The 12,940-nt window shown below is 38.7% G+C and overlaps 1 protein-coding gene across 1 annotated transcript in view; it reads left to right on the top strand.

Annotated features, from left to right (window-relative positions):
• COBLL1 (cordon-bleu WH2 repeat protein like 1) overlaps window positions 1-12,940 on the top strand; it is a 147,916-nt gene that overhangs the window by 114,825 nt on the left and 20,151 nt on the right. Inside the window, 3 exon segments of the mRNA XM_082464913.1 lie at window positions 10,609-10,762; window positions 11,234-11,308; window positions 12,475-12,594. Coding sequence (XP_082321039.1) covers window positions 10,609-10,762; window positions 11,234-11,308; window positions 12,475-12,594 — 349 coding nt within the window.

Here is a 12,940-nt window from a genome sequence, read left to right as displayed (position 1 = left end):
TCTCACAACATTTGATTTTTTTTTTACCTCCACTCTCCACTTATATTTATTATATAGAAAGTGGACCACACACATAATTCTCCAATTGCCTAGGAACAGTGGTTGTCATGGCATTTTCAGCTTGATATACGGGATACAGCTGTCTGTACTTCCAAAAATATGACTTGTTTCATTCAGTAGAGAAATGCACCAGCGCAATATAATATTTAATATTCTTCCTCTTTTAAGGCTTTCCCAGATATAAGATATACTTTGCATTGTAGTTTTCATCAGATTTTCAAAGGGTCATAGTCACACAAGAACAGAAGTAATGACTAATGCTTATATATCACTTACTAATATTTCAGACAAGGCTCAACCAAGTTGCTCATTTAATGCTCACAAAAATCCTCTGAACAATTACTTTTTAGGTTTCTGCCAGCTTTACCTCTGACCTAAATGTAAAGAGCTATGCTCATTATAAAGTTGCTAAATTTTAAAGAACAACAATACTCTTCAAAGAACAATAGGTCATTTATGGAATTTGTGTGGATTTATCTTCCTTATCTAGCTTTCCTCTCTGAAATACGTATACTGAGTTAATAAAATATCATTGAAAATAATCAGTGTTAGGGTCTTCCTTTACAAGTTCTCATAGTATGAAGTTTACTTAGCCTTTCTACCACTGTGACATTTGGGACCTCATGGTTTCAAAGACATGCCTTTCTCCGGTAACTAGCATGTTAACAGAGGTCAGAGTGGAGAGAAGCTGGCCCCTTTCCTGGAGCCACAGTGATAAAATGGTGAGGTCACTTGGATAATGCCTGCCATACAGCCTTAACTCTCTTTCTGGGATGAACTGAGTTGGCCCCAGCTTGTTCCCTTGATTTCTCCTTTACTCTCATTGAGGCCCTAAATCAGTTACCTATAGATGTTGAGTATTCTCCTGCCCTGCTCCTAGACACCCCTCTGTTTGATCACTATGACCGCAGAGAACCATGGTTACGTGGGCCTCTCATTGCGGTGGCTTGTCTTTGTTGCGGAGCACAGGCTCTAGGCATGCAGGCTTCAGTAGTTGTGGCATGTGGAATCTTCCCGGACTGGGGCTTGAACCCGTGTCCCCTGCATTGGCAGGCGGATTCTTAACCACTGCGCCACCAGGGAAACCCACCACCATCCTCTTTTTAACTTGATCCTGATCTCTGCTTTTTCCTGGTTCATTTTGTCTTTTTTCATTCAAGATATACTACTCAGGCCCTCATCTTTGGGCATTTAAAAAAATGTTATAAGGAATTACCACTAATAAGACTTGGTTACATGCTTTCTCAGAGTATTGGAGGGTTGGTGAAATGAAAGCAGATTGCCTCAGGGAGAGAATGTAAAACCCTTGCAAGGATAGGTGTAACACAGGTTGTAAAATTCGTGTTTTGGTTTTATTCTGATATGCGTGGAGAAGGGCTGGAAAGAATTATATTGTGGCAGAAGAAACCCTAATCTGGCTTGAGAGAGAGTCTTGGATCTGTAATACGCCTATTATATTCTTCTTTGCTTTTGGTCATCTTTCTCATTGTCTTCTTCATCTTCTACCTTGAAGAACAAGCCATTGAACTTCTTTATGGTTTGGGTTTCTCCTCTGTAGAATAACGTTTTGTAATTAAATTTCCAGAACTCTTTTTCAACTCTGGTATTATAAAATCTTTTTTTTTTTTTTTTTTTTATAAAAGTTGTTGTTGTCATTTAAAATTGGCCTTTAACAGATGAAAGTGCTCTGCTGCAGGGACCTTTGGTTTGATCAGTGTTACCAGACAGTGGTATCTAGTCTTGGTATTACTCCTCTAAAGATTTTTGAACCCTAAAGAACAATAGCAAAATGAAACATTGACTAACTGAGATCTTTCTCCCTGAACTCCTAACTGTAACACCAAAGTCAGCACAAGTGTTTTGGGCATCACTTAAAAGATGTTGAAGACAGAAAATTTGAGGAAGATACGCTCAGGTTAATGAGTTTGTTAACCAGAGAACACAGATGTTATCATTGACTAATCGTGAGTTTAAAACTAGATGATTTTGAGAGAAACGTAGTGGCAAGAGCAGCCACTCAGAATCCTCTGAAGAGATTTAATTTTTTGTTAGTAACTCAAAAAGTCACAAGTGAAGAGTGATGGTGGTTATTTAGATACCTGTAAGTGAATCCAGCTCTAATCTCATTGCTTCCTCCGTAGAATTTATTTCAGCAGATTGATAAACACCCTTGAAATTGGCAGAACAGTTTGCCTGCTTACATAGTGCGGATTTAAGAGCTCCAGGCTCTGATAATGCTGCCCTATTTCTTCTTTCCCTAATTACAATCATCTGGTACCTGGAATGTCACCCCTACTTCTTATACCCCTTCACTGATGACTTTTTAAAATCTAAGTTGACCTAAGCAAGACTTTCAGTGCTATAAATGAAGGATGTTAAAACAGGCTTATAGACAGAATAAGAAAATAGAATATGTAAGTCCTAGATTTTTAGGAGTCTGGAGGAAGTGCTGTCCAAGGGGCAAAATGGTGTAGAACAAGGAGATTCAAGGCAGCAAAATAAACTTGCTCTGGACCCACTAAAAGATAACATGTTGCGTGAAAAAAACATTAAAAAGAAAGAAAGAAACTGGCATGTATGCTTTCATCCAATACAAGTCACAACACATGTGCATTTGTGTGTGTGTGCGTGTATACAGGTATAAGGTAAAAGGCTGGACACCAAAACTTCTATGAGGTGACCTATATTTGCTGAGTTTTACAGTAATTTTTCTTTCTTTTTTTCCTCATCAATGTATACACTGTTTGCATCTCATAGGAGATTGTGCTAACTTTATGATCAAATTAATAATAAAACTGATTTCACTGTAGTAAGAAAAACTTACCTTCAGAGCTTTGCCTATTTTGAAATTCAGTAGAGTATCTTATACTTCTATATTACATTCACTATGGTATAATAATTATGTTTTGACGTTTAAGAAAATTGATTTGTTGTTTAAGTTGTAAAATTATTTTAGAATTCTTCTATCAAGAGTTAAGAGTTAAAGCTTGACCTTCAGTTATGTGAAAGTTCAGTCATTAGGATACTAATGACTAATTCATAGTAAATTAGGAAACCCTAATGTCAATTATAAGGTATTTTATAATATTTTATAGCATTTATTGAGAATGTCTACATTGGAGAAAGATAATGGGAGTCTGTCCCTTAAAAAGAAAAGAAAATTATATGAGTTTTAAGACAATTTTATGAAATTGCTTAAGCTCTCTTTAACCCAACTCCTCCTCACATGGGAAATCGTATTATAAACAAACTAGAATCCAAAAGCTTCAAATAGAAACATTTAACAGGACTTCCCTGGTGGTGCAGTGGTTAAGAATCCACCTGCCAATGCAGGGGACATGGGTTTGATCCCTAGGCCGGGAAGATCCCACATGCCAAGGAGCAGCTAAGCCTGTGGGCCACATCTAGTGAGCCTGTGCTCTAGAGCCTGGGAGCCACAACTACTGAGCCCGAGTGCCACAACTACTGAGCCCGAGTGCCACAACTACTGAAGCCTGAGCGCCTAGAGCCCACGCTCCACAACAAGAGAAGCCACCGCAATAAGCCCACGCACCGCAACGAAGAATAGCCCCTGCTTGCCACAACTAGAGAAAGCCTGCGCGCAGCAACAAAGACCCGACGCAGCCAAAAAAAAAAAAAAAGAAACATTTAACGATGTCATTGATTGAATTTGGGCCACTGTATTTCCATCCTTTGATTCAGTCTTTTTTTATTATTTTCCTATTTGTATTCTTCACTCTTAATCAGAATATATTGATTTCAGTGACCCACATCTTATAATTCAACTGTGATTAATAAGTGATCTAATAACAAGTACAGAGCTAGTACTAAGTAAATCTATTGAATACCATTCAATTCTATTTTCTTCAGCTAAATTTAGTTCCATTTTGAACCAGTGAATTCTGATCTAGATGTGAATTATGAAGGATTAACTATCTGGCATGGTTTTCAACTTGACCTTGCCACTTTCATTAGTGAATTCTGTTTCTCTGTGCAGTATTTTTCTTTTCACAGACTGTAAAATTCAGTGATTTACATTCCTGTTAGAGGTGCAGTTTTTGCTGAAGGCAGGCAGACTTAGTGACTCTAACTAAAGTAAATAATTGAATATCTCTAATTATTAACCAAAGTGCTTTTCCCACAGTAAGAAGAAACCTGTCTGTTTTCTTGTGTTGTAAATCCTTTGGACTTAAATATAATTTGATCTCAACTCCTTTTTAAAATTTTCAGTCATAATTTGACCAAAGGAAATGTACCTTGGCTAGGTGGTAAAAGCTAAAGACAGTTCTAAGCATTTCTTTCATTTTAATTGTTCACATTAAATGTATGAAATATTTCAGATTTATATACTATAATTCACTTCCCTGTACCCCTCACTAAGAATTAACAAACTGGTGTTAAATATTTAGCTTTTATTTAAACTCCTTTAAGGTATGATGAAGCTGCCTGAGGTGACTTAAAGGTGGAGTTTTACACACAGTGGATTTTAGCTTGTGCAGTGGACTAAGCACAGGTTCCTAAGCTGTTTAAGGTTGATTATAACTGAGACTCACCCTACTAGGACTCCCACCACCGCCATCACTAAAGAAAGTACAGTCTTAGAATAAGTACCTCCTTTTATCCACACTTTTTACTCTAACCTCTACACTACAACTATCATTTGCTTATTTTTTTACACTTTCACATACTTGAAAATAGACAAATTACATGTAATAACATTAGCTACTACTTACGGAGCGTGTACTGTATACTAGGTGCAGCACCAAGTGCCTTACACGGGTCAGGTCGTTCACGTGAGCACCCAGCCCCCAGGAAGCAGGTACTCTTACTTTCGCCAGTTTGCGGAGAAGGAGGCAGAAGGGTGCAGGGACAATAAATGCCACGTTTCCCTTTCAAGCCCTGGCATCGACTCCAGAGCTCATGTGTTTGGTAACCATTACACTGGCTGCCTTCCAACTTGCAAACCCTCTGTAAGCTTCTCGCCAATTAGACAAAGTCACACTCAAAATCCTGGGTAGCTCAATCCTGAGAAACGCAAGAGTAGAACTATTGGGAGCCTATTAAGGAGCATATTCCTGAAGTGCACAGAACAAAGTGGGGCTTAAGAATGCATGGTGGCCTTCCTCGCCCTTCTTTCTTTCTTTCTTTCTTTCAACATTTTATATGGGAACTCATGACGTGTTTACTTAAATAACTGCAGTAGTTTAGTACGTCTACTTCTTAGCAAGCTTGTGTGCTGGATCCGTATATTCTACACGTATCCCACGGTACACGCCAGTTTTCTTGGCTACAATCTATTTAGGAACACCTAGATCTTCTACCTCAAATGCCCCTTCTTTCTTGCAGGCTTTTACCCAAGAGAAGGATGTTTTCCGTAGACATAGGATCCTGGGGTTCCTCCATTTTAGTCTTAATAGCAATGTTTTAGTTAACCCAAAATAACTCCCAAGTTTGATTTTCTTTTGGCTGCTGCTTAGCTGATTGAAATTCTTTTCTAAGTCTCCTTAAAAACACACACACACAAAATAAATTTAAAAACTCTTGTCTCTCTGTCTTACAGGACAACAAGAAATGTATATTAAGCTATTTCCTTGAATGCTAATACTAATATCACTCATATCTCAGAACAAAACTTATATTCCTTTCACTAATCTATGCTGATTAAACTCACCATTCTTATTCCTTCAAAACGCCTGCCTTGGCCCATCTTATGTCAGTTGTTAAATTTACATTTTTGTCACCAAGTTAGTAAGCTCTTACCATTGATTATAGCATGGAATCTAGTGATGCAGGTAACATAAGTTGACCTGGTCACATGTAGTGACAATCATATTCTCTTCAAAGGTCTTCGTTCTTAGTCCCTATGATCCAGTTGCTGGTCTGGAAACATAAGTCCATTTGCTTTCATGACATGCCCATACAGTAGAGGAAGGGGGTAAATCTTATGGAATAAGGTTATAAAACATGTGCTCCCCCAAGATGTTCATGGCTTTGCCCGTCTAACGTGCATTCCCTCAACTGTCTTCACAAATGCTATTAAAACTGTTTTAGCATTTGTAACACTGAAATATGCGTATTTGGACAAATTTTAAATTCTTTATCCATAGAAATATAAATATCCTGTACAAAAAAAAAGTTAGCTTATTTTAAGACCTCTAGGGTGAGAAATGAAATATATGAGTTTATTTTTATTCTGTCTTTGAGTTATTAGGTCCATATAAATTTGTGAGCCTCTGTATATACAGTCCTCCCTTTTTTATCTCTGTGCTATTTGCTTTATTATATTATAACCAGAATTTAAGAGCTCTAACTCCTAAACAGATACTACTGTCTGAGAAATTCATGTTGTGACTGCTTTTACCAGGTAACAGACCAATAAATGACAGTGGCTGGGAACCTGACCTAAAGGGGAACATGGGTTGTTATCAGACTACATGAAAGCGATCGGTCCAAACATGAGAAACACATTTTCAGCATGGAATTAGAAGGAAAATCAAATGCTGCCATGACTTCATGCATTCACCAATTACTTATTGTTCACCTACTGTGTTCCTACGGATAAACTAGGTCTGTGATAGGAATGAGGCATGCTTGAATAGGGCTTTACAGAAGTAAGCTCATCAAGAAATAAAATGACGTCTTCTACTGCTTTTGATGTTTTAGATCAATATTTTAAAAAATGAAGTGTCGTATTGTTTTAGGAGAATGTTTGGCCTTCTCCCTAACGATCCCTAAATTTCTTACTTTTATAAGATAGCAAGTGAAGGTTTCCGAACACAGAGACATATCATCAATAAGAAGATTTTAATTTAAACTTTATGTCCTATTCAAAATGATATTTAAATATTGCTGATCCATCACTACATTTCTTTCTCAGCTCTGTCGCTGAGGGCCCTTCTCCTAATTATTCAGAGGTCCAAGCAGCAGTTGAGGGCCCACCTACGGGGTTGGGGGGGGTGACCCTCTGATTTAATCAAAATTGGCTTCAGTGACTCTGAATCAAAATCTGGGTTTGGGTGGCAGGCTTTAACTCTTTTCATGCTGGATTATGGAGACGTCTGAAGAGTTCTGTAGGAGGGACCAGGGTGATGAGAGGAGAGGAGATTGGTGGCTGCAGCTATTTACCAACTGGTATGGAAGAAGTTTAATGTTCTGATTACCGATAAGGTCAGCCTGGTGCCACCCTGTCTGACTCCCTTGTTAACATGAGTTCACCTTAGTGAGAGGTGTGCTCTACCAAGTGCCTGCCGTATGGACCTGACTCTGCTTCCGCCGCGTGAGAGGAGCTGCCTTCCGCTTTTGTCCCTAACAGAACTGCCAGTGATGACAGCTAACTCAGACTTTCCTTTGTGAGAGCAGGCTTCCTTTCTTCTCTGGCAGGAATATTAGAACATTACAAAATAGTAAATTTGCTAAATTTGTTGTGGTATATAGCGAGACATAATGACTGATAAACATCTTATGAACTAGGCCGCTTCCCTTAGTTGTACTTACATTGTCTCTTAAGATTGGAATGGCCCAAGCTTTACATACTGTCCTAGTCCAAGTTTATCAAGGCCTTTTATTTGCAAATGAAGAAGGCAGTATCTGGTTCATTTCTTTCATTCACTCAACACGTATTTATTGAGAAACTTCTATGAGACACACTTTGTTCTGGAGACACGGAAGTGAGCAAAATAGGAGGAAAAAATATCCTTGCCCTTAGAGTCAAACCTGGTGGAAGCAACAATAACCAAGGTAAAGAGGCCAACTCTGTGGTATGTTAGAGAGTGATTAAATGCTGATCATAAAGACCAAGCTGGGAAGAGGGATAGGAATTGTTGAGGCGGGGTGGGGGAGGTCAAGGAGGAGCTCACTGAAAAGGTGACATTTGAGAAATGACCTGAAGAAGATGATGGGGTAAGACATTAAGTTATCGGAAGAGCATTCCAGGGACAGGGACAGCAAGGGCAACCACCCTGAGGTGGGAACCCTCCTGGCACATTTGCGGAGAATGTGAAGGCCAGTGTGGCTCACTCGGCTCCACACCTGGAGAAGGAGGTGGTCAGAGAGGTCTAGGGGCCAGGTCGCCAATGGCCTTAGAAGTCATTACAAGGACTTTAGCTTTTCTGTACCAGTTGGGAAATTATTAGTGGGTATGGAACAAAGTGCCTTCCCCTGATTTTTATTTTAACAGGATCCTTTGCTGCTATATTGAGGAAGGACTCTAGGGAAACAATGTGGAAGAAGCAATACAATTAGAAGGTTCTTGGTGATGGCTCACTCTGTGGTAGCAGTTGAGCTGGATGAGCCAATCGGATGGACTTGATATGGAGTGTGAGAGAGAGGGGACATGGGAGGGTGACTGCAAAGTTTCTGGCATGAACAAATGGAAGAATGACTTGCTGTTTTTATTGAAACAGGGAAGACTGTGAGAACAGGGTTATTTTTAATAGGGGAGATGAAAGGAGGATTATCAGGATCTTAGTTTTAGACATGCTGAGTTTGAAATGGGCTTCAACATTAAATGAAGATCAGACAGAGGTCCCGGATGGAGACATATTTTGGAAATCATCAACATATAAATAATACTTAAAACCCAGAGATAGCAGACATTGCCAAGAGTGAGTATAGATTCTAAAGAGAATATGTCCAAGGACTAGATGAAAAGGAACCAACACAGAAAACAGAGAGTTCAGATCCTTGTAGAGTAAGGAAATAGTATTCTGGATGTAAGAAAAAGAAGATTTTAGAGGGTGGTCAACTGTTTAATGCTGCTAATATGTCAAACAAATGAGTTCTAAGAAGTAACCACTGATTTAGTGATGACGGAGGTCATTGATGACTTTGATAGTGTAAAGGAAAAACTCAGTTTTCTACCCATGTAGGGAAAAACCCAGTTCTTTCCTACTGTGTGTTTCTTCCCTGTGAGTCTCCTTTGCTACTCACACAAAACATTTCACTTCTGTTCAACAAATGTGTGGAGGTTTTCCCCCAGACCACCAAGCAATTTTTAGATACCAGCATTCAGCTAAATTCTGACACCATCTACCCAGAGACAACATCAGATTCCACAGGATAAGGGCTCAGTCCCACAAGACGGCCCTCCCTTTCCTCCACACACTTCAGGCACCAGTCACAAGCCCAAGTTATCACCTCTGCTCCTGACCAACCAGCTATTGATTAGAGATACCAATGACCCCCTTCTTGGACTTCAGATGCCAACCACAAGTCCAGGTTGTTACCTATACTTCTGACCAACTGGCTATAAATCAGAGGTTCCTTCGACTCCCTCCTCAGGTTTGAGTAATTTGCTAGAACGGCTCACAGAATTCAGGGAAACACTTGCTTACATTTACCAGTTTCCTAAGGGATATGATAAAGGATATAGATGAACATCTAGATGGAAGAGATGTATAGGGCAAAGTATGTGGGAAGGGTCATGGGGCTCACACTACCTGTTCAGGTATGCCACTCTCCCAGCACCTCCACGTGTGCACTGACCTGGAGGCTCTCTGAACTCCATACTTTTGTGATTTTACGGCAGCCTCATCACATAAGCGTGATCAGTCATTAACTCCATTTTCAACCCTTCTCCCTTCTCAAGAGAATGAGGGCAGGGCTGAAAATTCGAGGCTTCTAATCATGACTTTCCCATGACCAGCCCTCATCCAGGAGCGCATCCAGAGTTGCCTCATTACAACAAAAGGTACTCCTATCATCCAGGAAATTACAAAGGTTTCAGGAGCTCTGTGTCAGGAACTGGGGCCCAAGACCAATATTAGAACAAGAGATGCTTCTAGTGTTCTTGTCACTTAGGAAAGTTCAAGGGTTTTAGGAGCTCTGTGCCAGGAATGTGGGCAGAGACCATGATATATTTTCTATTATCTCACAGATAGGAATAGTTTTAATGGATCAAAGGTTGAGAAAAATCTGATTGGAGGGGTTCAAGTGGGAGATGAGAAATTGGAGAAAAAAACTATGAATAACACTTTTAAGCAGGTTTGTTGTAAGGGGAAAGAGCAAGATAACATGGCAATGGGCCAGGAGGCACCGGCCAGCCTGCTGACAGTCACATGCTGTGAGTGTGAGCATTAGCTGTGTATAGAGTCGAGGACCTCAGATGACCTTGCCTTTGGTAGACATACAGATTTTTGAAATGTTTGTCATTGATGTATTGTGCTAAAAAGAGAAAGATTAATCAAGCCAGTCTTAATGTACAAATATTCTTCCCTTTTTCACTTCTTACTTTACATCCAGTATTTTCTCTAGATTTTTCTTTGAAAGCTAGTTTTTAACTGCGTTGCCTATGAGTCTTCTACATTTTAATTAGTTGTTTACATGCCGGCCTCCCATTCTAGCCTAACTTTCTTGAGAAGCATCATATTATACTTTTCTTTACATATCCGTCTCTGACACGTGGCAGATAGTCCGTAAATGCTTTTTGACTGAATGACCATTATGTTTCATATTGGCATATGATGTGTTTGATGTAAAGGTCAGTGTCTTCCGAAAGTTTGCTGTTCATTTCTGAATAGAGATTCTATTTGATCACTTTGTTTTCCATAGAGTTCCTGTGGAGCGGGCAGGGTGAGGACGGGCTCTCTGCAGCTCGGTAGCACATCCCGTGGGAATTCATCTTTGAAAAGGACAAAGCGAAAAGCACCTTCCCCACCCTCCAAAACAGCCCTGCAACAAAGTGATGAAAATAGTCACGTGACTGGTAACGTTACTTTTCCCATTAACATTAGTGTTGTGTTTTCTTTAATATAGACAATAGAAATGATATAGGTTATAAATCACATCTTTTTATTAAATAATATTAGTACTTAAACTTAGGCTTTTAATCAATTGATTTTAATAGTAATACTTAGATAGTCCCTGATTATTCTCACTACCTTTGAAAAATCTGCATAACGAAATAAAATTTAAAACTGTACAGCTCCATTATCCTAAAATGAGCATGTTATAATTTGTGAGTCTATTCAGAAGGATACTGCCTTTCCAGGATTGACTACATGTAGGATTGGGAATCAAAATAGATTTTAGCTGTATCACAGCTAGACAAGTACAGTGGCTTCTAATAAGGTTAGGGCTATCTTTTTCTGAATTATATAAAAATGACTTAAGGTACTAAGGAATTGTTTCATTGGTGAATGTGACTTGCTCAGAAGTTGTGTTTCTTGTCTTCTAGCCCTGCAGTCGGTACCTGCAATTCCTACAGACAGTGTTTTAGAAGCAAACTCTTCTGAGGGCCTGTCCAGCCCAGGTATGACACCTCTGTTCCACATCATGTAACCACTGAGAAAGAACTTCCAGGACAGTTGAGGAATCAATCTAGTCGTAATGCTCCGTATATGAAGGAGATACAGATGCTTTGTCTTCATTTCCCACATTATATAGTATGAAGTGAAAAATATTCCCCTCCCTGAGTTCAGAGTGTGAAACACAGAAATCAAAATTTTAGTTCTGCGATGGTACCTTGAGTGCTTTTCCTACTAGGTCTCCTGCTTTTCCTGATGCAATGTCAGTTTGCCATTTATTAATCTTCTCCCCAAGAGGAATGACACATCTTAGTTAGGAATGTACCTTGGTGTGTTCAGAAGAAAACTTACGTGAAGGTGTTAAGCATCATTCTTTACGCAACTGTCGTAGGTGTGACTTCATATTGTCCTAATCTGATGGTAAAAATTTATTATGAAATATTTTCTATTATATGGTTTTATTTTCGATTCTCTCCAAATAAGTGAAATTTCAGTAAAAATCTAATACTGTTCCTTAATATTTTTAATAATAGCTATTTAGTAGCTATAAGTATGATAAAATTTCTTAATCGTTAGGCTTAAAGTTAGGTGTAAATGAATATGACAGACTAATAATGTTTAATCAAAAATGGAATATTACTATGTCAGTACTTTAGCACGGAAATAATTTGATAGGTATAAAAATTGCTTAATATAACTACCTAATTTTTATAATTCACATTCACAAATACAGAAAAACTCAGAAGCACCCAAATGCTCCTGAACCTTTAATCCTTAGGTGATATTTAGGAATTTAAGATTTTGATATAGAATTCTCCTTTCCTCTGTGATTAAAAACACTATCATTAGGTAACTAGTAATGATTTTTCTCAAGTCTTGCCCAGAATAATATCAATGATACCATTCTGTTTCACAAAGGAAATTTATTAAATAATATCGAACTATATAAATGAAATGAGAAGATTTCTGAAGTATTAGAGAAAAGTGGCCGCTATTCAAACTTTGCTTGATAGCTGTTTTTCTTCCTTTTTTTCCCCTTTTACCTCTTCTTGTTTAATGCATGGCTAATTGTGAGTTAACATATCTAATTTCTTGTGAAATGCTTCTTGGTCTCTGCTTGCTTAATTCTGTTTTCTAAGTGCCATTTCCACAGATTTTACTTCTTTGGCAGAATCCTCCCTTGGCCCTGGGTTCCCCGGTCACGAACAGTGTGCTGTGCCCCAGCTGCCGGCCGAAGCCCCTCTCTCGGAGTGCCCTGGAACGCCCGAGGTAGCTGCCGCACCTCTGCCATGTAGGTGACCTGGCCTTCCCTGCCTGCTGCTTTAAGACAGATTGAGATGTCATCACATTTAGATTTGGTTACTTGTTGATTCCTTTTGTAAAAATGTCTCATAAAAAAAATAGTAGTTTCTGCCTTGTCACTTGAAATTCTTGGAGTTTGATGTTTTCCCTAATCACATAGTGAATGAATATGGCAACATGTAAGATGATAATCAGTGGCTCTGAAGGATTTCAGCTTCTCTTCTATTTAGCTTTCTGCTTTTTGGCAAAACTGTTTGAACTTTATTATTTTCAACATATAACTATATAAATATAAAAGAATACATATATATTTTTTCTTTATTGAACTACTCTTT

Source organism: Balaenoptera physalus, assembly GCF_965194825.1.
Source record: "Balaenoptera physalus genome assembly, chromosome: 6".
NCBI lineage: Eukaryota > Metazoa > Chordata > Mammalia > Artiodactyla > Balaenopteridae > Balaenoptera > Balaenoptera physalus.
This window is presented reverse-complemented; position numbering and strand designations above follow the sequence as displayed.